This window comes from Neopelma chrysocephalum, unplaced genomic scaffold (genome assembly GCF_003984885.1).
Source record: "Neopelma chrysocephalum unplaced genomic scaffold, ASM398488v2 Primary Assembly neopelma1_89, whole genome shotgun sequence".
In the NCBI taxonomy this organism is placed as follows: domain Eukaryota; kingdom Metazoa; phylum Chordata; class Aves; order Passeriformes; family Pipridae; genus Neopelma; species Neopelma chrysocephalum.
Window position 1 is genome coordinate 385,155 of NW_020897751.1, and position 27,352 is coordinate 412,506.

At 49.2% G+C, this 27,352-nt stretch overlaps 1 protein-coding gene across 2 annotated transcripts; it reads left to right on the top strand.

Moving 5' to 3' along the window:
• Nucleotides 1-56: 56 nt before the first annotated feature.
• Nucleotides 57-25,887, top strand: OIT3 (oncoprotein induced transcript 3). 2 transcript variants are annotated; one of them, XM_027692969.1, is made up of 9 exons: nt 57-202; nt 8,088-8,462; nt 8,860-8,970; nt 12,015-12,137; nt 14,980-15,102; nt 19,014-19,174; nt 19,795-20,210; nt 23,474-23,573; nt 24,952-25,887. In XM_027692969.1, the coding sequence occupies exons 1-9, from the start codon at nt 148-150 to the stop codon at nt 25,132-25,134; spliced, it is 1,647 nt and encodes a 548-aa protein (XP_027548770.1). In that variant the 5' UTR covers nt 57-147; the 3' UTR covers nt 25,135-25,887. The 2 variants fall into 2 exon arrangements, with proteins under 2 accessions (XP_027548770.1, XP_027548768.1); XM_027692967.1 differs by lacking the exon at nt 57-202 and adding an exon at nt 4,016-5,151.
• The last annotated feature ends 1,465 nt before the right edge of the window (nt 25,888-27,352 follow it).

Here is a 27,352-nt window from a genome sequence, read left to right on the forward strand (position 1 = left end):
GAGAAGAGAGTCTTGCCTGTGTGGCAGCTCTGCTGAGTTTCCTCCATTTCTTTTTGTTTAGGTTGTTTCTTCCTGCCCTTCCCTCTGTGAGGCCGTGGTGACAGAGCAGAGCTTTGCTGGAGGAGCTCGGATGGAGATCCTGCTGCCATGCCTGGCTGCCTAACACAGGGATCTCGGGAGCACTTGAGGTGCTCAGGTGGAGGTAGAGACACTTGGTCTAACAAAGATGTGCCTTTGTTTGGCCAACACAGTAGCAGGATAAGAATATACCCCCCAGCTACCTAAAAAGGGTGTCAGCCAAGTGGTGTCAGTATTTCTGTGTTTCCTTCAAGGGCTGTTTCAGAGGAAAGTTGCTGAAGTTTTAAGCTTCTGCTCCTTTCTTTCTGGGCCCTTGAATGGTCTGATTTGTTGTGGTAGCATATGATTTGTATATTAACTTTGGGAATCAGCAACTGTACTTTGTCCTGACTTTGTGGTGTTGGGATGAGGTGTTTGGTGCAGGTTTCTATCGTGTCCCTCAACTGCTTAAAAAAATATAATACCCATGATTGGCCAGTTTTTGAAAGAGCCACCTTGTGTTTTTTGAAGCTGGAGGAGAAGGACTGGAAGCTGTTGTCACCTCCCTTTAATCACAGCTGACAGACCTTCTTCCTCCAAGCAGCCCTTAGCCCTCTGCTGTGTCCAGATGAACTGCTGCCATGCCTATAGAAATTGCTTGGCTCAGTTGCATAAAAGGTCACCCATTTTGGCATCCAGAAGAACAGGAGACTCATGACACCTGGCACCACAATCTCTAGTTTGAAAGCAAGAAGATGCTGTGACAAAATTGTTCCTGCACATGTTTAATGTTGTTATAGAGACAATGTGGGAGAAGGAAGGAAGACAAGAGTCTGCAGTTGTTCCCTGAAATCCAGGCTGTCCAGCAGGTCTTGTTAGTCCATATTCCTGAAGATTTTGCTGTCCCAGTGCACTGTGGTCTCTGCCAGGTGTGGATGACATGCCATAAGCCTCCCACTCCCATCTCAGTGCCTTGGAATGCCAACACTGAAGGGAAGGGCAATGTTTATTTGCTCTCCTGCTCCGCACTGTTAAATCTCCACAGGAGCACTCTCTCTTGCAGCAACTCTTTCCCCTCTTGGAGCCAGGGAGGTGACAGGGTCCTGCACAGTGCTACCTGAATCTTAATGTCCCCCTGCATTCTTCAGCCCCTGGGAGAGATGAGCAGCAGTGTGCATTGCAGTGTTCAGGTGCTGCTGCTTCTGCCAGCTTTGATACTCTTTTGATGAACCTCTTTTGTGAGGGGGACTTTCAAATACATGACCAGTTTGAAGTTGTCTGGAGAGCTGTACTAGGTTTCCTTTGCTGTGCCTGTGAGGCTCTACATTCCAAGGCTCTCCAGGGAAAGGTGTTCAGGGCTCCTTTTTCCTGAAGAGAAAAGAAGAAACCCCTTCTCTTTTGCCCTCTATCCCTTCCTGCCTGGCAGGCAGCCACCATGATCCACCTTGCTGCAAGTTCCTACACTTCCATGTTGGCTCTAGGAGGGTTTTGCATGATGCTCTGGAGCTGCTCTTGGCTGGCAGACCTTGGCACTGTGCCACTCGAGTGGAGCTGGCCAAGTTGCCCTTTCTTTGAGCCAATGGACCAATTTCTTTGATATCTTCTGAGGTTTTTCTGTGAGTGGAACTGTAAATGCGAGCTGCTTTCCTCTGTGCCACATTGTACGGCTTTATTTTCACACAGGAAGGAGATTTTTGAATCTTAACTATTCTGCTACCTATCCCAAGAGATTCTCATTACTTCCTTTAAAAAAAAAATCAGATTTACTTGTATAATGACATAAAAGGGGTGAAAAGTAAAATACAGGAATGGAAATCAGACTTGAAGTATACCTAAGCCCTGAAGTATGGGAGAAGCTGGTCTTAGGATGTGACTCTGTGAGCTTGTATGCCCTAATTTCTCCATCTGAAAATTGAGGATCATGGAAAATACACCGGGTTCTGTAGGACCTGTGGAAAAACACTCCCAAAACAGCAAGCTCTGCATCACAGGTCTGCCCCAAGAGAGAGGAAATAACTGCTGCTCTTCACTAGGGGTGATGTACTTGTCTGATTTTAATGGGCCCTTAATGTTTTACTGGAGTTCACACTCATTCTCCCTTAAGCTTGAGTTTGCTCCCTGATCTCCCCAGCCCTTCCCATTGGCCCCGTGTCCTGGACACGTTGTTTACAGCACCCAGGCCTATCTCAGAGTCCTTGACTTTGGTGCAATCCATCTCAGCAGCCTGTCAGGGCTTGCTGTGACCCTGCATCCTCAGATCCTGCCCGTGGGCCGGGTTCTGCTCTCCCTGGGGCAGGAAGTGCTGATTAGCTCTTCCTCCTGCTGCTCCTGGGCAGGTCCCTGCACTCAGAGCTGGGCTCCAGCACCTCCCCTTTGCCGAGCACTGGGGTGTCTTGAGTGGTGTTTCTGACAGAGCCTCCTCAGTCAGCAGTCCCTGACAAACAGCACAAGCCTTTCCAGCCCAACCAGTGCTGTGAGGAACCTGAGTTCCTTGTGTGAGGATGGGAAAGCCCTCCAGATGTCTGGGAGGGGCAAGAAGGGTTCTTGCCACCTGCAACATGGGCGGCCTTTCTCACGTTAGGAGCAGACATACCCAAGCTTTGCAGCGGGTTTAGAACTTTTGCATCCCAAACCAAAATTGCAGCCCTCGGTTTTAGTGCTGCCTCCCCCCTCCACATCTTTTAAACAGTGCTGATGACTACTTTTAAGAAGTACTAACTTGATCCTGATTCTTTTGGGGAAGTTGGACTCATTCATCCTTGGAGTGTGGAAGTGGAGGTCAGAAACAACGGATTTGCCTGGAGACCGCAGGCCCTGGAGCGCCCCACTGGAATTGTGTCCTCTCTCCCAGAGCATCTCCTTGCAGGAAGGATTTTGTTTGGGTTTTTTTCTCCCTTTCTGCTTTCAGAAATGATTAACACAGCTCCCTGAGGCACAGATTATGTGATCTAATTCAGGCTGCTATTGTTTGTGGAGCAATGTTTGTCACCCAAATCAATTTGCAAAGCAAAGAGAAAGTGCTGATAGAGGGGTTGCCTCTGGTGCTTCTTCCCGAAAGTGTTTAGAGGCAGCACACAATCTTCTCCAGCTTGAGACCCTTTCCTTGAACTGGATGTTGTGGTGATTGGGGATAGTGCCGTCTCTGGGAATGCTTGGGCATCTCCTGCTTTAATCCATTTTGGAGAACTTGGGAGGGCCTGTTGGCAACCCCTTTGAGGCTCAGAATTGCAATGCTGCAGTTGGTTTCCCTGTGTTAATTGTCAGTCACTTACATGTACCTGTCAAAGCACGATTGTGACAGGCTCATGTAGCAGCTCCAGAACAAAAGCAGCTGGGAAATGAGATGGTTCAGAGAACTGTACACACCTGTGGCACCAACAGAACATTCCATCCAGGCTTGTCAGTTTTATTTACCCAGGACCATACGCAGGAATCAGCCTCTCAATGAAAATGGCAAAATATAAATCCCTGTGGCTTGTTGCATTACTCTCTGTTCAGTTTTAGTTTCTCCTCTGGGAATTCACAGGAGCACTGTTTAAGGGTTATCTGCCTTGATAGCTTTGTGTAGTGAATCTGTTCTCCTTTCCTGTTGTTGGAAAACCTTTTCTGGTACTGCACAGCTGTCAGCACAATAGAGCCACAAGGATTTGTTTATTTATTTTGGTGGGAGCAATGTCTGTAATTTATTTGGGTTTTTTTGTCGTTCCTCAGAGTCATTCACCACTGATAAGGGACTCCTGTGCTGGGTGGAGCAGAGGAGCACATTGTGCTTTGCTGCCAGGGACACATCCAGGCAGGGAAAGGCCACTGAGAACTTTCTGTAGTGTGCAATCCCTACGAAGCAAACACCCAGCTCCTTGTGCTGTGCAAACTCAATGTGGAAAATAATGGAGCTGCTTTTTTTCCTGCTGGGATTTCAAGCTGGCTCGTCAACCTTGATGTCATTCCTTACTCCAGCCTGCTGCAGAAATGCAGGATGCGAAGGGAATGGGGAAATGCATCCCTTGCTTGACTGTGTGATTACTCTAGGCTTAGTAACACTCATGGCTGATGGAGATCTCTTACAGCAAGAGCTGATGGGATGAGAGGGAAGATCCCTTTCCACTTATTCCCATTATCCTTGGTATCCCACTGCCAGCCATGGTGCTGGGTTTGCTTTAGCAGAGAACAGATTTCAGGGTGCTGCATCCAGAGCTTGTGGTTATCACCTCCAGCTCGGCCTTGGTTTGAACCAGTGAGGAGAGGCTCTCAATTAGTTGGGTTTGCCTGGAACTTAATTCCTTGATGTTGGATTTTGTGATTGTTGGTTTGGTTTTGTTTTTTAAAGATGAGGAGACTGTAAGACTGCTCCAGAAAAGGGTCTTTACTTGCCTTGTTTGATAACCTTGCTGCAATCAGGTTGTGTGACCAGGAGTGAAAAGGGAGCCTAGGAACAGCTTATTTCCCTGTGGGACACCAGTCTTTCACTTTGACTGATGTTCCCATTGTAGCTCTGCTCCAGGGGCTCCTCTGCAATCTCTGCTCGGAAGGATCAGTCTCCTCCTTTGGCCACCATTTCCTGCAGTTAAGGCTCTGGCCAGTGTTTTCTGCCTGGGGGACCCACAGAGTCGTAGGACTTGTGGAAGGAGCAGAGATAACAGGCACCTATCTGTTCTTCTCTTCCATGCCTTTGGGATGTCCGGGTGTCCCTGGGTAGAACTCCTCTCCGGATGAGATAGCGGAGGTGTCACTTGGGGGGCACTCAGGGCAGAAAACAATAGCAGGTCGAGTCCAAAAAACAACATTGACCAGTGAGTCCATCTCTGCTGTCAGCCAGGGGCAGAGCTGCTCTGGGGAGGTCAAGGCTGGAGCTGTACCCCACATCCCTTCGGCTTCTTCCTCTGATAAACTTCCAGGAGAGCGACCACACTTGCTCTTCTGGAGCCTTGGAGTCGGGAGCTCCACTGAGGGAAGGCTGCAAGAGCCACAGCGTGTGTGAGGGCTTTCAAGCCTCTGTTCCTTGAGCAGTGACTGCTCCTTGGCTGAGTGGGATGTTCCAGTACTTGTTTTTCTGCATCTGCTTTGTCATCCAGCTCCAGCCAGTGTCTTCGATGGGTGAGTAAAGAGCCATTGCCTTATTTCTGTTTGCCATCTGTAAAGGTTCGTGCTGAGCCTTGGTGTTCTTAAGTGAAAGACTGGAAGGTGGGAGAAATATTCTTTTCCTTTGAAGATGATGTAAAATCCTTTCCAATTGGAAAGATCTTTCTGTCACAGAGCATGAAGTCTCCTGTACTGGGAGAACCTCTTCTGCCAAGGCACTGTGGGATTTTCCTCTCCCTTTGGAGGACAGGCTTTATGAATAGCCATTATGCTACCTTTTCACCTGCTTCTTTGACAAATCTGAACTTAATTTAGTGTCATAATGCAGTGCTGCTCACTGTGTTGCTTAGTTGTGCTGGAGCAGAGACCCCCAGTTACACAATCACAGAGGATTAATCTCTGCAGAATGGTGGGCTCACAAATGCTTACTGGAGCCTGATTTGTCACCCAGTATATATGAACCCATGTCAGCTAGAGAACTAATGATATCATCGAGATTACAAATGGAAAAGCTTTGCTTCATAGCTAATGCTTGTCAGGCTGAACTGCTCAGGCCACGCACAGAGTGTTGGGGAGGAAAAGGAATTGAGCCAAGAAAAATGAAAAATAGAGGGAGCTGGAGACAGTGATATGTCTTGTGCAAACCCCCCAAGCTTTTGTTGGTTGGGGAGAGGAGACGAGAGGCTGATCAGTTTTTTTCCCTAAAAACTCCAATCAGTTTTCAGTACTCTCTGCTGCCAAGGGCTGCTGGGTGTCTGCAGGGAGGTTGGCGTGGGGCAGCACTGGCACTCCGAGGGTGGCCGTGAGGATCTGCAGTGTTCCAAAGAGCACTGTCTGCTTATTCTGCTTGTTTGCCTCCCCCTCACTCCTGCCAGAAGCTCTCAGAGGAATGAAGGATGTGAGGGAATGTTACCTCAGTTCCCCTGATGTACCTTCTTGCCAGCTCCCTTTGAGCTGCTGCATCTTCATCTCAGTAAATTTTGTCTTTAAATTATCTCCTGAATGTTTAGGACTCAACGTGCTCTCCCTAGATGAGTGTTTCCAGAGGCTGTCCACAGAGGATATTTCATAAAGTTAATTGCATGAAAGCTAATGAGGGTGTGTGTATTTTTAGTGCTGCCCAGTTGGGAAGCTGACAGGGCATTCTCACTTCACCTCATTTGGCTTTGAACAGCATGAAAACCTTTTCATCTTAGTCAGTGACTCACCCTAAGGCCACACCAAATCCTCTGGTGGAAGACCAAGGGAGTTACATTGAGGGAAGCCCAGGGGAAGCTCTGTTTGGGACACATCTTTTCCTTTTGGGAAAAGTCAAGAGAGCTTTTGGAGGATGGGATTTCCAGCACTGCTGTTGTCTGTGGGTAAGGGCAGGCAAGGAGGGGTGGGTGAAATGGAGAGCTCTCGAGATTCCCTCAGAGATTCCCTCCTGCCTTCCCCTCTCTGCTGCTCAGGAGAGCTGGGCTGGTTGTGGTGGCAGTGAATCAGCTCCTCTGCCTGTCTTTGAACTGTGGCACTGGAGATTCCCTTCCTAACCCAGATCCATGCTCTGCTCTGCAGCACTCCTGACTGTGGCAGCTGCTCCTGCATTTGATGCTGGATTTGAGGCCAAACAAGATGTGTCTGTGGCTGGGGAAGGTGCAAGGGTGCTCACCAAGAGAGATGCTGTATTTATGAGATACTTGTACAACATTCTATGTCTGTGGGACAGATATTTACAGAGGGTGCAGCTAAATAAGGGTGACTTGAAGTCCATTCTCTGAAGAACTTTAAAGTTTCCACTTTAAAATCAGTGGAGCAAATCAAAATAATGAACCAGGAAGGTTTGTGTCCAGAGCACTCTAATAGAAATAGTATAATGTTCCTCCCCCCACCCAAATTGCATCACCCTATTGTTAAAACAAAACAAAACAACACAGTTTTAGAACTTAAAAGGAAATGTGCTGTGGGAAGTAGAGGCTATTCCAGTCTGAGATGCATTTAATCAGAATGATTGGTTGTATTAGCCTAATTTTAGGAAATAGTAATCAATTTTCCTTACTCAGGACAGGATTAGCATTCATTTTGCTTAATAGGGAATAGCCTGTCATGGGTAAGTAGTGTTTAATCAGGTATTAAATGTAAGGGAAGATGGAACCTCTGGACTTTCAGTGAGGAAGCTGCCAAATCAGGGTTAATTAGGAGAAGACTGAAAATGTAATGAACACTTGAAATCTTTATTTTTGTTCTCCCTATGGAACACTTATGTTTTAAGTGTTTGCAGAAGGTTCAGAGAGGCCTCTGAAAAGGGACACGGCTCCTTGAGGGCTGCACGATCAGACAGGGTTTGTGGCCTTGGGAGCAACACAACTGTGTCAAAAGTTGAACGTTTTGCTCTCCAGAAGGTCCTGATTCAGACCTTCGTGCCCTCTAGATTTTAAGATAATAAATAAAAAGGTATGACAACTCAACTGTGAGGGCTGACACCAGCTGTGGGTGGGTTTTAAAAGAGACTGCATAACTTGTTTGAAGTATATTCCTTTGCTCCAAGGCATCTGGGAGAGTTACTAGTGACTTCAGGAGGGGCTTGCAGGTGCTTAGTTAGGACTTGAACAAAGGCTGGATATCCTAGACTAGATCCAGTGCTCCCAGGTTGTATTTCCCATGGCAAAATCACTACCTGGCCCCCAGATTTGCTTATATCTTTTTTTTTCTGCTGTCAGCAAAGCAGCAAGTCAGGCTGTTGCATAATGTTGTAAGAGTTCTGTTAAGGTCTTGGAAGAACAAGTAAATTTAAGCTGAGCTGTCAGAATTTTCCACAAGACAATCAGCTTGCTGGTATCGCCGTGTCTCCCTGGGGATCTCTGTCACGGTGATTGTTAAGTCAGGGACAGAAAAAGAAATGATTTTGCATTGTTTACGATTGTCAGCGGGTTTGATATCTAGCAGCTGTTCTCTCTTGCTGCCTGCCCCAGCCCTGGACCCCTGCTCTGCCTACATCAGCCTCAACGAGCCCTGGAGGAACACGGATCACCACATCAACGGCTCGCAGGGGCAGCCGACGTGCGACAGCCAGATCGCCGGGGAGTGGTACCGCTTCACGGGCATGGCAGGTGATGCCATGCCCACCTTCTGCATCCCCGAGAACCACTGCGGCACCCACGCTCCCATCTGGATGAACGGCAGCCACCCTCGGGAGCGGGACGGCATCGTGCCCCGCCAGGCCTGCGCCAGCTTCAACGGCAACTGCTGCCTCTGGAACACCACCATCCACGTCAAGGCCTGCCCGGGCGGCTACTACGTGTACCACCTCTCCAAGCCCAGCGTGTGCTTCCACGCCTACTGCGGCCGTGAGTGCCTCCCTTTGCCAAACCCCTTCATCCCTGGTGCCTGGCTTTGGGCTTTGCCCCCTGTCAGGTGTGGGTGGTGGCCTGTCCATGTGGGATCCATGAGGCGGTTCCACCCGCTGCGGAATTTTCCGTGGCTGACCCGGCCCGCGGTGATTTGGTGCTCTCCGTGGGTGCTGTGGTTTGTCTTGGCTCGCTGCCAAAGTCAAAATTTGCATCTCTGACATGCAGTAATTAAAGCAGATTGTTTCTCAGCAGCTTCAGCAGTTCGTCTTTCCCACCGTGGGCCAGGTCTGGGACTGATGGGCTGCTCCCAGGGCGGGAAGCTGACGGGACAAATGTGGTTATTTTTGTTGCATGCTCAGCACTTTGTGCTGACAGTGTTCTTGTCGTGCCCTAGATTTTTATGACATCTGTGATGTGGTGGATTGCCAGGGCCCCTGCCTGGACACCAGTGACTGCACCTGTTCCCCAGGGACAACACTAGGACCTGATGGACAGACATGCCTTGGTAAGGGTGGCAATAACCTGTGCCAGCTACCGGTGCTTTCTTTCCCTTTGTTTCATCGCTCACTTCTCGACCCATTGCCTCACAAAGCAGTGCAAAACGTGAAGGATTCTAAGAGTTTTCTCCCTTACTGCCTAGAATAGGTCTATGATTCTGTCAATGATTCCAAGAGACATCCCACGACTGAATCCATTCTGGTGGCCCTGGAGCTCTGTGTGTACAGAGACTAGATTTGCTTTCTGAAGGCAGCAGCTGCACTGCCAGTAGCAGAGTCTCTTTGCAAGATGGTGGTACAGCCTCCCTGTGGTATTCAGAAAATGCTGTGCAGCCTGTCATTAGATGCTCTGTTGAATGCCTCTTTCCCCCAGAAAAAAAGTTTTGCTGGCTGGTGTAAGGCTGCACACTAAGCTCCACCATATTCCTGCCTTTTTGGGACGTTATCCATGGCCTGGGCCTTGAGGAGAACCAAAGGACAGTAAGTCCCATCACAGCTGCAGTGGTTTTAGGCAGCATGACAGAGGGGTGTTCAGGGGGTTGGCATTTGGTGACAGAGACTGGCACAGCCAGAAGGGAGGTGGAGGGCTGTAAGTGAGAGCAGAGTGGGGATTGTGGGCTTTGGGGATTTGGAAGGGAGTCCTCATGGATCTCTGAGGAGAGGACGGCTGTGGTCGTGTGTGTGGTGCTGGGAGGAGAGCACCTGGGCCGGGAGGTTAGGGAGAAGATAATCTGTGGGGGAAAGCAGGGGGCTGGGAAGGGGTGCCCCTTGGGGAGCTGCAGAACCACACTGGTGGATAAGAAGAGGTGAGGTGGAGGGAGGAGGAAGGGGTGCCAGTGTATGGGGGAGGTGGGATCTCATCTGTGTCTTTGTGGCCTGATTTGGTGGTGAAGCTGAAAGCAGAGTTGGTCCAGGAGGCTGTGTGGCAGATCAGCCTCTTCCATACTGACTACAGCTGACAAAGCAGGTGTGGGTGGTTTCTTCACACCCCTGGTGTCTGTGGGCATCAGGGTAGGGGCCACAGTCATCCCAGTGTGTGGAGAGAGCAGCCTGGCCCTGCTGCAGAGTTACTCTTGCTCACACTGATTCTGTGGAAGGGTTTTGCTTAAGCAGCTCCACATCTCTGCAGCCAAGTGGCTGACTTAGCTCTCTCAGGTAATTAAAAGCATTTATTGGCTGCTTCTGTTCAAGACTTCCAGTCACAGAAGTGCCCTTGACAAGCACCAGCACTCAATAAATGTGTGGCCGGCTCAGAGGAAAGGATTTCCTGCAGCAGGGAGGCTGGCAGGAGCCTGAGCCTGTCTGTGTGTGCTGCAGCTGCCTTCACCCCTCCCTGGCCAGGCTGGGCAGGATTTCTGCACTGCTGCTTCTCCCTGGGATTCCCAGATGGCACAGCAGCTCAGCTGGAATGATCCCTCTGGGTCACCAGCCTGCAGCCTCTCCTGGGTGGCTCGCTCATCTCTCTAATGACTTTCTGTTGCACTGAGTAATTGTGCAGTCACATCTCAGAGAAGCTGTCTTCCAGAGAAACTAAATAAATCCCTGTTAGCCTTTCCTGAATGGAGAATATGCTTCTTTTCCCAGCTCCTCCTGAAAAGGGGGGCTGATGATGCTGCAGTAATGCAGCAGAGAGGCTGTGGCTGCCCCATCATGGGGCAGGTTGGACGGGGCTTGGAGCAACTGGGCTAGTGGAAGGTGTCCCTGCCCATGGCAGGGGTGGAATGAGATGGGCTTTAAGGACCCTTCCAACCCAAACCATTCCATGAATGTTAAACAGCTCTGTGCACCTCCCTGTGCTTCTCAGTACATTACATGCTTTGAATCCCAGAGCAGAACTGCTGATCCTCAGTTACATTTTCATTTGCAAGCTTAGTGGTTAGGTGAGGTCTTGGATTTCCTGTCACACATCCACCAACTTGGTGCATTGCCTTTGACCTCGTGAATGCTTGGATCCATGTCCTCCTAAGCCATGGATAAAATCAGCTCAGTGCTCTCCCAGTCCAGTCTCGAGACAACCAGAAGTGTCCCAGAAGTGCTGGTTGTCACTGGTGTGGAAGAGCAGGGCCAGATCTGTGTGTTGTAGGACCTGAGGGATTGGCAAGGGGGATTGCTGGGTACAGCCCTTGACCACGACAAGCTCTAGGCCCCTCTAACAGCATCTCCGTGCCTTTGCCAGTTAGCCCTTTCCCTCTTCACCTTCTGTTTCTAAGCAGCTTTAGTTTTATTTTTAGAAGGGAAAGTGTGGAGCCTGTCACATGTGTGAAAAGCAGAGTGTCTGTGTGTCTCCTGGACATGCTTCCTGCCTCCCAAAGCAGGGTAGCAGCCAATTCTTTGGCTAAAAATATTCAATTCACGTCGCTTGTGGAAGGAGACACCGGCACCAGCTGCAAGCTGTGGGCACTGTGAGTGTGTGGGACCACTGATACCTAAGAAAGCGCCTCTCTGACCTGTCTCTTAAAATGGTATCTTGCTTTTTTTTCTTAATTTAAGCTCCTGCCATCTAGTAAATGCCAGCTTCTAAGCTGTTTTGATAGAACCTTGATTGATAACCTCAGCATGCTGGCCTTCCTGAGAGAAATTGTTCGTTTTGTGGCTCAACAATAGCAATGTCTGTCCCTTCCTCTGATTCACTTTTTGCACACAGAGATGAAATCAGGTTGAAGAATGAGAATCTCAGAGAAAAAGTACCTTTCAAAAAAAAAGTAAAGCAGACGGACCCAGAGAAACTTTAGCCTTTCAAACAGGATTAGCAGGAGTTTTCAGAGCTTTACCAAGAGATTCAAAAGCCGCTGTCAGAGGGATTACTCATTACATTCCAGAGTTCAAGAAGTGTTCGGGCAGCGCTCTGAGGGCACAGGGTTGGGTTGTTGGGTTGTTGGGTTGTCCTGTGCAGGGCCTGGAGTTGGACTGGGCGATCCTCGTGGGTCCCTTCCAATTCAAATGTCCTGTGATATGATCTCTGCTGCCCTGATCCCGTTCAGGAGGCCAGGGAGGCCAGCTGTGTGTTTACTGAGGGCACGTTCTGACAGTGGTTTGGGGTGTTTCTTTTCAGATGAAAATGAGTGTGAGCAGAACAACGGCGGTTGCAGCGAGTTCTGTGTGAACCTGAAGAGCTCCTACCGCTGCGAGTGTGGGGTCGGGCGCACGCTGGGCAGCGACGGCAGAACCTGTGAAGGTGAGGCTTCACCTGCCACAGGCACAGCAGGAATCATTCCCTCTCCCTTGCAGCACTGCTTCTCTCCTGGCTCCTTGCAGCTGGGATTAAATGTCACTCATATCACCTCTGTGCTTGCCAGTGGGGTTGTTCCTAAAATATCCTTCTGAGCGAGCGGAGAGAAGTCTCCTTGTTGTTCTCCCTGCCTCGTTCACTCCTGTTAGGATTTGCTTGTGTTTATCTCCATGGGGGAAAGGCAGCAGTGGGTCTGGAAGACTGGTTGTCCACGCAGAACTGGTTATTGCTGGAGTTGCTGGGATTTGGCTCTGGAGATTTGGGGGGGGCAGATTTAGCATTGCTGGGTTTTGGCAGCTGACATTAGGTATGGGGTAATGTCATGACATTAGACTAGAGCATGAGGATCACTTTAGCCTCCTGGGGCAGAGACTGAGGAGAGGGGTGCCAGTGTGTGAGCAGAAGCTGGATTTGAGATTTGGGCTGCATTTTGGCTGTTTGGTGTCTGTGAGTGGTTAGCTGTGGGCTCAGCTGCTACAGCTCCTTCCCAGGGGTGGCACAGCCAGGCTGAAAACCCTTGATGAGTTTAGACTGGTGGCTTAAAGACTAAATGGTGGGTTTGATCTGTTGTCACTAACAGTGTACAGACATCTCTGGGGCAGAAATAGGCAAACCCAGCAAAAATAGACTTGTGCCTGATGTTTTCTGTGGTGAGCTGTGAAGAGCTCTGTGCCCCCTCCATAGCAAAGCTGCTGTGTGGTGTGTTCACAGATACTGTGGGGCCTCAGACAAGAAAAACAGCTACAGATGTGCCTCACTTTTCAGCTGCCCAGGAGAGCTCAACCTGCTCCCTGAGCTGTGTTAGCAAACATCCCTCACCCAGGCAGTGACCCTGCCCTGGGAATGCCCTGCAGAGCACTCCTTGAGTCCTTGTCACATCATGTGGGGCCAAAAATGGTCTGTGAGCTTTGTCCCTTCCACATCCAGCTCTGAGCTGCTGGGGGGTCATGTAAACCAGCTGTGCAGTTTTTATTCCTGACACTCTTCTGACAGGGCTGGAATAGCCTGTCTGGAAACTTGTTTGTTTGTGCTGTTCCCAATGTTGGCTTTTAGGGCCTTTGATATATCTTTTAATTTCCCCTTCTGTAAGAAGGATGGTGCTTTTCACGAGTTTAACACTGCTGCTGGGGATTTTTACAGTCTTGTTAGTGAGTTTTATTTCTAAAGATGTGCCCTCAGCTTTGTGAGCCCTTAGAGGATGTGATTTACTTGTGAGCCACCTCACAGCTGTCACTAAAAAGAACAAATGCAAGAGATTTAGTTTGATTACACGAGCTGGTGAGGCTGAGTAGGGTTAAAAGTATCATATTCCATAATGATGCTGTACCCATTGCTTTGACTCATGTGGAGGGTTCAGGCTCTTGTTTTCCATGCATTGTATAGGGGTCAGTATGGGATTTCCATTCTTTTCTTTCCATTTCAGTGAAAACCACACAGTCATTTCTGATGGCAGTCTTGGGGAGAAATATTTTGTATTTATGATTTGTTTATCTCATATGTATTATTGTTTCACTGAGAACAGTAGTACTCATCTAGCATACTCATCCCAAAGGGTTAAAAAAAATCAAGCAGTGAAGATTATTTCCAAAAAAATCATGACCCTGTTATTTTCTTTATAATAGGAAGCCAACAAGAGCTGGAAATGGCCTTACTTTCCTTAGGTTTTCAGATGTTCAGAATGTACCTGGATGACCTTTCTGGCTCTTTTCTGTAGCTGTAGTAGCCAGGAATATGTTTTACACAAAAACTCAGGTCCTCAGAGAGCTGCCTCACCTGAATGGATAAGATGTAAGACATGACACATCCTCCAATTAACTGTGCTGCCCTCTCTCCTCTGCCCTTGACAATGGGGGAAAATTAGGAAGGGAATCAGCTTTACACCATGAACTCGTCTCATTCTGTCCCTGAGCCAACCTCAAAGCCTTAGAACTCACAAACCAGCAGGATTCCTGCTAAAGAAACTCCTACGAGCAGAGTTTCATCCTCACCCTACAGAGGTTGAAGGAATCTGGTACAGCCACCTCCCTCCCAGCTGGGAAAGCCAGGGGCAATGAGCACATCAGCTTTTCTCTGCTGTTCCCTGCTGGAAATGGGAGCTGGCTCCCTGCAGGGCTGTGCTCCCCAGGGCAGCTCCCCTGCAGAGCTCAGGGCTGTCATTCTGCTCCTGAGGAAGGGAGGCAGTGGGGTAGAAGTTTTAAGAGGATTTTCCTCCCACCTTTTTGAAGTAGGAAAGAACATAAAAATTTAGTTTAAGAGGATGTCTCAGGAGAGACAAACAACAAAGGCATGTAGTGACAGGACAAGAGAATGGTTTTAAACTGACAGAGGGCAGGGTTAGATGGGATACTGGGAAGAAATTCTTACCTGTGAGGGTGGTGAGGGCCTGGCACAGGTTGTCCTGAGAAGTTGTGGCTGCTCCATCCCTGCAAGTGTCCAAGGCCAGGTTGGATGGAGCTTGGAGCAACCTGGGATAGTGGAAGGTGTGGAACAAAATGGTCTTTACGGTCCCTTCTTACCCAAGCCATTCTATGATCCTTAAAGGGCCAAGCTGCAGATTGCCTACTCAGTGGGATTTAATTTGGTCAGCTTTTTCACAGAATTCCTTGTTAACCTCGTGGTGAAATGACAAACACAGGAAACTGTACAATTAAAAAGAGGGTTTCCACTGCATTTTCTTGGAAGCAAACCCTGCCCATGCTGCTGCCTTGGAGCTGTGTTGGCCATAGTCTCTGTTGGTCAGGGGCACGTTGGGGCCCTCAGGCTGTGCTGATTTTCCCTTCTCTCCCAGAAATCGAAGGCTGTCACAACAACAACGGAGGCTGCAGCCATACCTGCATTGAAGTGGAAGACACCTACCAGTGTGAATGTCCAAGGGGACTTGTTCTATCAGAAGACAACCACACTTGCCAAGGTAGGTCAAAAAAATCTCCCCAGCAGCCTCTGTCCCCCAGAAGTATGTCTGAAGGAACTTTTCTTCTTGGTTTTGTTGCCTTCTCTTAGTCTGTCCTTTCCAGTTTGATTAGTGGAGCTTTGTCATTAATGACAGATCATCCAGAACTGAGAGCCTGAGGGATTGCTCTTTTAACCAGGCAGGAGAACAGCCACAGGGCCCTCCTGGGTGCCTCTTGCATCACAGGTGGTTTTGGCAGAGTTCACTTACAATTAAAATTGCATAATATCTCCCATTGTACTGCTCTGCTTCAGCTCTGTGTGCCTCTGACAAACTGATGCTGTAGAACTGACATTTTCCATGCTTCAAACTTGAAAATTTCAGCTCAAGTGGTTCAGTCAGTTCCAACAGTGGGGTTAAAGAGAGAGGCATGTTTTCTCCAAGTGTCTCAGTAGCCATCCCAGTGAGCATTCCTGGGCCTTGAAGCAGGGCACTAGCTTTGATACAGGGTGTTCCTGCTGTCCCTTGGAAAAGTGCCTGGGATACATCCTTGCATAGAGGCAAGGACAGCATTATCCTTGGAAAACCTTCCATGTGAACTTTACACAGGGAGCCTTCCTGCTGACTCACTGGTACCTATGGCATGCCCATGGAATGAACAGGTTCCATGTTTTGGGATGGGATTTCCTTTACAGATACATCCCAAGCTACCAGCAGTCTGGTGTCTCCTGGTGTGCTCAGAGAACCTCTTGCAGTCTGATGTGTCACAGAGTGCCCAGACACTAGCTGGAGGGACAGATCCAGACTCCACGGGGGCCAACAGGGCAGGTGTGCCTCAGAGAGGAACTTGGAATAGTCCTGCTTGATGGAATTTCTGCTTTTTTTTGAAGCCTTTTAGAAATGCAGGGCTCCCAAGGGTGAGCACTGCACACTTGGGATCCTGCAGTGCTGCTGGGGGAGGTGGAGGTGGCATTTCCAAGAGCTGTGACTGCATTCACTGACTGAAGGTCTGATGGATGGATACAGAGCAGTGATTTTCAGTCCTGGCTCTCTGAGGCTATCCCAGCAGGGTTGGGAGCCCTGGATTTCCCAGCCAATGTTCCTCCTGCTCGTGAGGCTGCTTACTGAGAGCAGCAGTGCTGCCAGGGCAGGGCTGGGGATGCAGCATCTCATGGAGTGGAATTGCTTGTTCCTCTGCATGTCATGGATTTATGTCCCTGTGCACTGGTCTGCAGTTCTGAGCAGATATGGAGCTGTACCACACAAACTTTTATGAGATCTAATCAGGTTTATATTGGTTCAATTAGCAGTGCAGGGCAGGCATAGTTGCCTGAAGCAATTGGCTCTGCAGCCTCTCCACCCTCCTCTGCACTGTCTCTACCTTCAGAACAAACATTAATAATCTTCCACAGAAACCACAGTCTTGGCTACAATTTTTCCACAAAGATACCAGCCAGCAAAACACTTGGAATTTTGCAGCCCATCCTAGTACCCCACATCTTTCTGAAGTGCAGGGGGAAATGCTTTTCCTGCCCCCTCCTCTGCCCAAGCCTTTTGTGCCTGTAGGCAGGGTACAACACTGTAATTGGGGTATAGCAGTGGGGCAGGGAATCTGTTCTGCTGGGCAGTCTGTACAGAAGGATGACCTCTGCTCCAAGCAGCTGCACTTTGGAAGGCCGAGGAAGGAACCAGAGGCTGGAACATGGTGCCAACAACAACAGCAGACAGCAAAAATGAGCATTGGGCCCACCACAGAAGCTTCCTACCAGGGTCAAGTGTTGGTGCAAAGCAGAGTTTAAAGTGGAAATGAGGAGGCTTTCCCAGTACTCACAGGTGATCTGTGGTGTATGAGGGTGAAGAATTGAAATGTTCCATTGGCACAGCCTGGATGAGGCTCTCAGGAGCAGGACATGGATGCTGACAGCAAGTCAGGAGGGTGCAGAGCTGGCATCAGCTCTCTGAACGGATGCCAGAGGTTGGGAATAAAAGTGGGTTCCTTGGCATCAGGATAACTCATTTCTGCTGGGCATCTCAGTCCTGGCAGTCGGGACCTCACTGCTTCCCCTGGAATAACACGTCTGCACACCTTGTCATCTCCTTTGCAGCTCCCCTGTCCTGGGGGAACGAGCCTGCTCAGAGCCAAATCCTGCTGAGGCACCGGCTCTGCTCGCAGCACCACTGACCAAACACTGCTCTCAGCACTGCTTACTCTTCCTTGGACAAATGTCTGGGGTGGTTTGAATTGCATTACCAGCTCCTCTGATGTGGTCAGTATGAGGAGTTTCCCAGAGTGTTTTCCCAAATAGCCAGGATTTGTCTTGATTCACCAGTGGATCTGCCCGCAGGTTTCCTTCACTCGTTTCTGTGTGTGCACACAGGTCCTGCAGTGCCAGAGCACGGGGGCAGTGGGGTCTTCTTTCTCCTCCTTTGTGCCAATCAAAGACATGCAGAAACAGAGATATCCTTAACCAAACTGGTCCTGAACTTAGGAAAATTGCAGCTGGGGTACAAACTGTCTTGCCCTGAATTTCACCTTCATAAAATAAAAGCATGACATTTTCTTATTTATTGAAGAGTCACTAGGACAGTGAGGCTTTACATCCAGGTTGATCCCATCAGTTCTCTGAAGGGTGTTCCTCTGTGTGCATTGTGCTGTGTTCCAAAGTCTCTTTGTCTCCTCCTGAGCTTTGCCACCCCACGTGCTCCGTTATTCCCACCTGCCGATGGAGGGGAAGTTAAGGTAGTTCTTAGTTCTTTAAGCTCCTGTTCTAACCCAGTAATGTCATTATGGGAGCATATTGCTGTGGGCACTCTGCATACATTTTAGCATATCACCTTGAAAAGATCAAGTTTTTATTAGAGTCCTCCCTGCAGGTGTAGAGGCTGTTACAAATACCTTGGCTGGAACAGGAGAATTTTTTTAAGGGGAGTAAAAGGCATGTCTTAGCAGTGTGCCTTGTATCCGAGATCCAGAATCCTAAATTACGTAATTAATGTCCAAAGTTAAGGGAAAGCAGGTCATATGAATGTCAAGGACTGAGGCTGTAATTTTGGCAAAAAGCTTGGGCAGCTAGTAGATTTGCAAAAAGTTTTGTCGTGGGATTTTAAAATATAATAAAGGGAAATACTGCAAGGGGATTGTTTTTCTGGCACCAGTACACTTGTCCTGTCTCTAGCTGAATAGATACATATCTCCCAAGGAATATATGTATATAGCAATTACTTTTTTATTGAAGATTATTCTCTCTTCTTTCCTTTTTCCTTTTGCCCAAGCTGTATGTTCTCTGCCGCTTCTTATGTAATGGAACTGTAATTTAAAAAAATTCACATGGATATCTGTATTAAAAATTCAGAGGTTGGAAGGAGGTGGGAATGAGTGAGATAATTGGGTTTGTTTGTCAGAGCTGGGTTTATTGCTTATAAAAATATTATTATGGCATTTTGAGGTGCTTCCATTTTAGCTCGGTATCTATATGGAATTACTCTGCCTTGTTTTGATGTGTTCTGGATTTGATGTAAAATCTGATTAAGGGTCTTAAAAAATGGCTTTGCCTGAGGTGTTGTGAATTTGATATCCATATCTGGCAAAGGCTCTTCCCAGGACATAGATAGCAGTGCAAGAGATATCAATCAAACCTGTGCTGATATTGAGTAAAGCTGGAAATGCTGCACGGCCAAGTTTCTGCTTCAAGTGCAGTGATTGTCTTCATTGTCTTCTGAGGCCTCGCTGTGGCTGGAGAATTTGGGGCCGTGGTAGTTCAGGTTTGTTTTGTGTAGGTAGGAATGCAAGACAGGCAGCTCCTGTGGGGAGATAGTGATGATAAATGCTGCTCAGGATTCCCCTTTTTCCCCAATAATAACTGGTACAGCCCTTCCCCAGCTCTCTGGGAGCTTTGTAGTGCAGACTGTTATTATGGAGACTTCTCTTGCAGTTCCAGTGCTGTGCAAGTCGAGTTCTATCGAGGTGAACATCCCAAAGGACCTGGTTGGAGGCCTGGACCTTTCCCTCATCAACACTTCGTGCAAAGGCGTCTCCAACGGCACTCACGTCAACATCCACTTCTCCCTGAAGTCCTGTGGAACTGTTGTAGATGTATGTACTGATGTGTGTACTGTATCTATTGCCCTGGCTGCTGGGGTCTCTGCATTTGGGACTTGGCTGTGGCTTCCTTGGGGAATAGGGTTGGTTTGGCTGTACTGTCAGAGCAGGTTCCTGTGTTGCCGTGCAGCTGGTCTCTGAGTAGACCTGGGCTGACACCCCAAAGTAGGAGAGCTTGTTCCACCTCCCCTGCAGTGGTGTGTCTGTCAGCGTGGGTGCTGCTTTCTGCTCACCTGCTGCGTCACAGAGGGAGCTCCACTGTCATGCCAGTGCAGAAGGCACAAGTGCTGTCACTCCTCACCCTCCTGCTGAGACAGATTCTGGTCTTCTCTTCCAAAAATTAAACTGGCAGCTGGTCAGGAACCAGAGAGCCCATCTTAGCAGATGGGTGGCACTGGAAGCCAATTCCTCAGCTTGCTGCAGCAGTGCAGTGCATCACAGCCAACAGCAAACCGAGCCCTTGGTGAGTGAGGGTGAACATCGTTCTGGTTGCAGCGTATAAATTCACAAAGCTGTACCTTCCGTGGCTGCTTTGGGTGTCCTGAACAAAGTCAGCCCAGAGGGGTCCTTCTCAGTGATCTCCCCTTTCCCTTCAACACCTCTCTTTGCTGCAGGTGATAGATGACAAGATCATTGCCACCAACCTGGTGACTGGCTTGCCCAAGCAGACCCCGGGCAGCAACGGGGACATCATCGTGCGCACCAGCAAGCTGCTGATCCCCGTGACCTGCGAGTTCCCGCGCCGCTACACCATCTCTGAGGCATACGTGCCCAACCTCAAGAACTCGCCCCTGGAAATCATGAGCCGCAACCAGGGCATCTTCCCCTTCACCCTGGAGATCTTCAAAGACAAAGACTTCGATGAACCCTACAGGGGGGCTCCTCCCACCCTCAGGCTTCGGGACTCGCTGTACTTTGGGATTGAGCCCTTGGTGCACGTCAGTGGACTGGAGACACTTGTAGAGAGCTGCTTCGCCACTCCCACCTCCAAAATCGATGAGATCCTCAAGTACTACCTGATTCAAGATGGGTGAGTTCACTGTTCCCTCTCTTGCTGGCTGTTGGGTGGGAATGGGCAGTGGGGCTGAGTTGTCTTGTCTGTGTGAGGCAGGAAACACTATCCCTTCTCCACAGCAGTTTATCTGCCCTGCTCCCAGCAATCACCAGCAGCCATCAAGCTGAAACCACCTGTCCCATCAAAAGTAATTGGGAGAAACTGTGGGAGACAGTGAAAGAGGTTACTCCGAGCGCAGCCTTTACAGGCCATATTTCCCTGTAACTAGCCTTGTGGATAATTGAGTTGGCTCCTGGAGAAAAGATTCTGTTTCCTGATATCCTCTCCCTGCCAGCCACAGAGTGCCAAACCAATGGGCAGAACCCCCTGATGGCCATGTGCTGCTGCCAGGCAGCTGCTGCAGCAACTGGAGCAAGTTTCTTCATTTTCTCCTAATGGCCTTCTTACAGCATGAGCCAGAAGACTCCATGGCTGATCCTAGTTGAAGCTCCAGGAGCATCCTCTCTCTGATGTCAGTGCAGCAGACTTAGGGTCCCTCAGATTGGCTGTAATTTTCTGGGGGTTAGTGATCTTTGCAGGATATGCTAAAAATAATTCTGTGTAGATCTGTGGGTTCTCTGTAGTGGGTTTTGCATCAGAGGTTTGGGGAGCACTGCTGGGGGCTCAGCTGTGCCTCCTAAGATGATCCCTGTTTTCAGACACTTCTCTGGGTGCCAAATGACTGTGCCATGCTACAGCAGTGCTGTGGAGTGTTTGCATGCAGGAGCTTAGCCAGACAATGCTGGGGAAATGTCACAGTCTGCTGTTCCTCTAGGGAGGGAAGTCCAGCCAAGGGAATATCTGAGACATACCCCCAGTGTTGTAGCCTGGCAGTCAAGATACTGTGCTTGTGTAAGCCCTGTGTGTTGCCTGCCAGAGCATCTAATGAGGACAGCAATTATTTCCTCAGCTGCCCAGGCTAAATCACCCACCCTTACAGCTGGTGGTGACAAGTCCTGTGTCGTTGTCTCATAGCAAAAGGGTCCTGCAGTGTAAAGTACCCAGAAATTCTCTTTTCATCTCCTGATGAAGGATTCAGCTCTCCCTCCATCCTAGGCTGCAGTCCTTCTGTGCCTGACATTTCTGGGCTTTATGAGCAGATTTGTAATGGGAGAATTGATTTTATTGACTCCCTGCCTTGGCTCTTCCCGTGGACCCTTCACAGAGTCAAGGCTCCAAACATTCATTAATTTCTCCTCATGAGTGAAAGCGATGGGATTCAAAACAGCAAACAAAACCTGAGCCAGGTGGAGAAGGGAGAAGGCAGCAAATGTCGTGCCTTAAATTCACCCCAGCACTAGTTGGAGGATTTATGGCACCGGCAGCCCCTTGGTACCTGCAGAGGGCATTGAAACTTCACCGAAGGGAAAAGTGGGCTGGTGGAGCCTCAGCCAGCCTGCTCCTCTCTGCAGCCTCACTGGAGAGTGTCCCCAGTGTCCCCAGACTCACCACCCCCGTGCTGGGCTGTAGTTAAACTGCTCACTAATGATGTGCTATCGAGCTAACTGGGGTTCTTTGTCTCTCTCTGTGCTTGCAGCGATTCAAAAGTAAAATTAGCTGAATAAATACTCTGCTGAGTTGTCCCTGCTCCAGACAGTTCTGTAATAACCCAGTTTCCTTCCAGCAACCCAGCCCCAAAAGCCCAGGGCAATAAAGATGGGATTTTTAAATCAGTTGGATTATGTAGGATCAGACCTGCAGGAGTTAACTGCAGCTTCCAGAGGGGAACACTGTTCAAATTTGAGGGGATTTACCTTGGGCTTAGGGATGGGGAAATTCTCTCTACTGCTTTCTTCCCTGCCTTCTGCAGTCAGCAAGAGGTGGGAGCTGCCTTCTGTGGGACTCCAGCCTTCTCCCCATGCTGATGTGACCACGCTGGAAACCAGGAGTTTTCCAGATCCCTCCCCTGTAGTACCCTGCACTGCTGCTAGCCCAGCCAGCCCCAGAGCAGCTCTGCTTCTGATCTGTCCTTCCTCTCTCTGAAAGCAGAATGCAGCCAAAGGCACTGACCAAAGGCCCAGGTGGTCAGTGTTGGAGCTCTCTGGGGCACCCAGAGCGAGGTCATGTCCTGCAGGGCAGTGTGCTGTGCTCAGGAGCTGTGCTTCAGCTGAGCACCACGGAGTTAAGGTGGTTCCACTGCAAGGCTCACCTCAGTTACACCTCGGGCTGCCCCTCATTTGTAGGCTGAGCTGGATATTTTATTCTCCAAACCAGTATGTTTCCTGCCACCAGTGTGGCAAACCTTTGGAGAACTTGAGGTTTGGGAGTCAGTTTGAGCCGGTGTCCAAGAACATCACAGCTGATGTGCTCACAAATGAGGACAACCCTACAAGTTGAGTTCACGGCCCCAAAGCTTGGCCAGTCACCCATGAAAAATCTTTAACTGTCATTCCTTACCATCAGATGCCTTCAGGAATAGTACTTTTAACAGCAGTTTTATCCCAAACAACTGTGTTTGGCCTCAGGGGGGAGGAATCTGTCCTGTTTTGTAGCTGCACAGTGGTGATTTATCAGCTCCCTGGGGGTGGGTTTTGTGTTTGCCTCCAGGGAAATGCTGCAGACAGGGATCTCCCTTCAGGCCATGGAGAAATGGTGGTGAAAATAATGCTGGGATCAGAGCAGTGCCTAGTGCTCCCACAGGAGCATGTGCTGCTCTCCTGTACAGAGAGCATGGTCATATACTGCTAGTGATGGAAAAATTGAAATTATTAATTTAATGCAGTGAATTTGAGCTGTCTGACCAAGTCCAGCAGGAAGAAATATGTAAATGATACAAAGCAAAGCAAATCTGTTTTTTTTTTTTGCTTTCATCATCTGTGATATTTTAGTAATGTGTGTACAGGCTTCATTTTAAGCATAATTTATGTGCATATATATGTGTACACAGAAAGTACATAACACATTCAACAGTGTATAACACTGCAGACTGTTGCACAGGAAGGTGAAACGAGGACAGACTTGCCTGCAGCTCTCTGGCAGTCCCTCTCTGAGGGGACTGGCCCAGGTCCTGCCAGCTCTCTGCTGCTGAGCTGTCCTTTGTCTGGAGATGCCATTAGCATTGCTGTTGTTTTCCCCCATCGTTCCCGAATTTTCTCCTGTGGCCAAAGAGGAAGTAGCAGGGATGGTAGCTTAGCTTGAGAGAGCCAAGCCCTCCTTTCCTTTCTCTGGTTAAGTAGGCTGGAATGTCTTTTTCCACTTCTGGGAAAGCCATTAAAAGCCTGTCCCTCTGCTTCCCTCAGCTGCGTGTCCGATGACTCCGTGAAGCAGTACACGTCAAAGGACCATCTTGCCAAGCATTTCCAGGTTCCTGTGTTCAAGTTTGTGGGCAAAGACAACAGGGTAAGCTCAAAACTCAGCTCTCAGGTGATTGCATCAGCTCTGATCTGACCAGGGAATCTCAGCACCAGGGTGGCTGTGTGAGAGTGCAAAGGGGAGGAATGGCTGGCCCAAGGCAGGTGCTGCTGGGCCTGTTCCAGCAGTTGTGTCTTTCAGGAGCCTGGCACAGGTGCTCTGAGACAGACTGAGAAAAACAACTAAAATTAAGTTGTGGAACATCAGTGCTGTAGGGGGCTAAAATCATGGTTGTGTCCAGGGTGGTCTTAGTGGACCCCCGTATGCTGGGTGAGAAGGTGTTCCCAGTCACCAGGCACATCTTGCAGTGTCCTGTCTTCAAAACAGGACAGTCTGTAGTTTGGAATCTCTTCAACCTGGTGTCTTCTCTAGCTCTTGGAGTACAGATGCTGGGATTGCAGATGCAAGGTCCCCATCCTGTTCAATTCAGTGTGAAACCCGGCTGTCCAGGCCAGTGGCACTCTGGGGCAGAAGCTCAGTAGTGAGAGGGCAGTTGAAGGATAATCCCATTTCCCTAACACAAACAGCTTTGCTTTTCTGTGCTGGAATAAACTGGGTCTTCCAGTCATTGTCATACTCAGCCAACGCTGCCTTTTCCACAAGGTATAAACCTGCTGCTCCAGCTACCAGAGAGCCCCATCAGGGTTAAAACAAACGAGATCTTCCAAAATTCAGGAATTTTTCTTGGCCGTCTGACTGCCACTGCTGTCTCCACCCTGCATCCTCCCAGCCTGAGCCATGGATTCTGCTTCAAACCACTCCATTGATCATGTATTTGTGACTGCTGCTTGCAGGGATCTTGCTTCTTCTCCTTGTCACTCATGGGGCAGGGAGCAGCAACCCTGTCGCTGCCTTTGCTGTGCAGGATAACAAGGCAGCTGTCTCCCTGCTCTTTGCATTCTCCTCCTTCCCTCAGCCCCTCATCACCCAGTGTTCTCCTCCTTTTCCCCTCAGATTCTTAGCTTTATGTTTTCTCAGCCCACTTCAAATCCTCTTGCACGTTTCTCTCAGCCCATCTCCGTGTGAGGCTTCCCGTGTTCTTGACCTGCTCCCTGCCATGCAGCTCCTGCCAGTCCATGCAAGTTCTTCCAAGCTTATTCCTGGCGTTTTCATCCCTTCTTCTGGAGGATCATTTCATGCCTTATATTCCCTGTGTGTGCCCCCTTGGCTCACAGACAGATCCGTGCTCTGAGATCTCAGCCGGGCACAGCCGGAGTGGCCAGTTTGGCTTCAGGATGGTGGATACAGACCCTGTCAGTGCAGGGACAGAAGTGGCTGTGCCATGGCAGTGCTGTGGCCCGTGCTGTGCCAGCAGTGCCAGTGGTTCCCAGAGCACTGACCCGGTCCTGCTGTGTCCCCACCCCAGGAGGTGTTCCTGCACTGCCGCATCCTGGTGTGCGGGGCCCTGGACGAGACCTCGCGCTGTGCCCAGGGCTGCCGGAGACGCGCGCGCAGGGCGGCCCAGGAGGAGGAGGAGGAGAAGGGACCTGTTCCTGTGGCAAACCACGTCCTGACAGGTGGCCCCATCAGAATCGACTTTGACGACTGACACCCACCCTCTGGAACAGCATCTCCGCCTGAGACCGACCTTCCTTATCAGTGCCTTCCTTATCAGTGCCTTCTGCCAGGGCTGTTTGAGAAACAAGAGGTATTTGGCAAAGCCCCACTTGCACCTCAGGACTCATTTCCCTAACCCTACGATGATTATTTGTGAGTGTTTTGGACACCTGGACTGCAGAATGGTTTGGTTTTACCTGCATTTCTTCCCAGCAACCCTTTGGCTGGAGGGACCCTGTTGCTTTGCAGGCCTGAAGCGTTTCCCAGCTTTGTCTTTCCCTACATCCACCTACAGGCTCCAGGACTGTTTGTCCTTGGCTAAACAAATGTTATCCAAGGCCTTCTTGCATCAGACAGTACAAATAGTGTCGTAGCTGAACATGTTTGCTGTGCAGTTCTGTGAGCGATGCTGAAGCTTCTGGGCGACTGTTAATAAAAACAAGTATAAAATATTCTATCTCATCATTTGTAAATTCCCTGGAGCTGTACAATTGTCATTACAGGCAGCTAAAGCTCAGCTCTATCACAGGCACATTTAAATGTTATTTTAAAGAGTGAAAGGTATTTAATAAGGTTTGATTTTTTAGTGTCTTTTGATAATTGCATGCAGTTTAATAGTGTTTCCACCTATATTTAGTGTATCATTATTTTTCTCCCTCTTCTCCCACCACCAAAAATGCCTTTGCTAAGTGCTCTGGCACCTTGATTGTAAGAGAAGCACCATTAAACATCTATTAACACCCCCCTCCCAGGCGTGCTGCTACCAAGTGTTTGTCTGGAACTTGTGTTAGAGAGACCGTGGCTCCAACGAAGGGATTAGAGGAATGCACAGTAATTATTTACAGCAATCCCTTGGAATGTGGGCAGTTCTCAGGACAGGGCTGTCCCCTGGTGACAGGAGACACCAGGCAGCCTTGTTCCAGTGTCTGTGGCATCATGGTTGTCAGGAATCTCTTGGGGCTGTCAAGCTCCTTCCAAAGAAAACACAACGGACGATCAGCTCAGTCTGCTCTGGGCTTCATTCAGGAGCAGGAGCGCTGTGAGGTGAAGGATCAGGGATGTGGGGTGAAGGGAAGGAGGCCCAGTGAGCAGTGGAGGACAAGGGAGAGGCAGGAACGAGGATGAGAGAGGAAGGATCCATCTCCCCCACCGGCTGTGGCACCGCAGTGCGTTCCTGAGGTTTTCTGCAAGAGGCTTCTCCATGTGCAGCTCCGTCCTGCGTGTTTGGAGGTCTGCTGGAAGGCCCCAGTCCTTCTTTACCTGTGTTCTGCTTTGGTTGAAGGCAGCCAAATTACTGCAAAAAAGATTTGTTGCTGCTTTCAAATGGATGGGGAGCCTGTTTGAAGGGATCATTTAGAAGGGAGTCATAAATTACCTCAGCAATATTCCATTTCACAGATTTATTTGTTCTGGCAAGTGAGATTCCAGTGAGGAATGGACATTTAATGGGCTGAGAGTTTCATGACTTTTCTAAATGGCTTCATGGCTGCTTTTCCAATCTGGGAATATGTGTGTATGTTAGAGTAAATCGTCATTTCTGTGATGATAAGTGGAAGGACACTGTTCCTGTGTTATCTAGCCATATGTGAAAGAAAAAGAGAGGAAAAAGCCTCCTCCTAGGATTGCTGTTCTGCTGATTCACATCTGCATTAGGACCACACGGGTAGTTTCTTCCTGTCACTTCTTTGTTCAGGCAGCCCTTGCTAAATATACTTATTTTGATAAAACAAGTGCTGGGAAATTAAATTAATGATCTGGGGCCTTCTGGAGAGGGAACTGGTGTTGTTTGTTCGTGTGAAAGGGATGTGGGGGAGTGATGGAGGGAGAGGTTCCTTTCCTGGCTTATTTCAGTTATTGTGCACATTATTTAGCTCTCCTGGCAAGTTCATATGGAGCAGCTTTTCTGCTCTGCAGCTCCTTAGCTGAGAAATCTGGATTGGGATATCCAAGGTATCTATGGCTTGGAATATCCAGGTATAAACACCTGTTTACCTGAGGTCCTAGTCCCTGCTTTTATGCCCCCAGTGGAAACAGAGATTGCTGTTTGTGGAGGGCCCACTGGCTGAATGGCTTGAAGTCAGCAGGAGGTGACAAATAATCCTGCCAAGACACGAAGTCCACGAGAAGCCACGGGGTGAGCACAGTGTCATCTTCCTGTCGAGAGCAGAGCGGGAGTGAAGGTGACCCAAGGTTTGTGCATTGACCTGGAG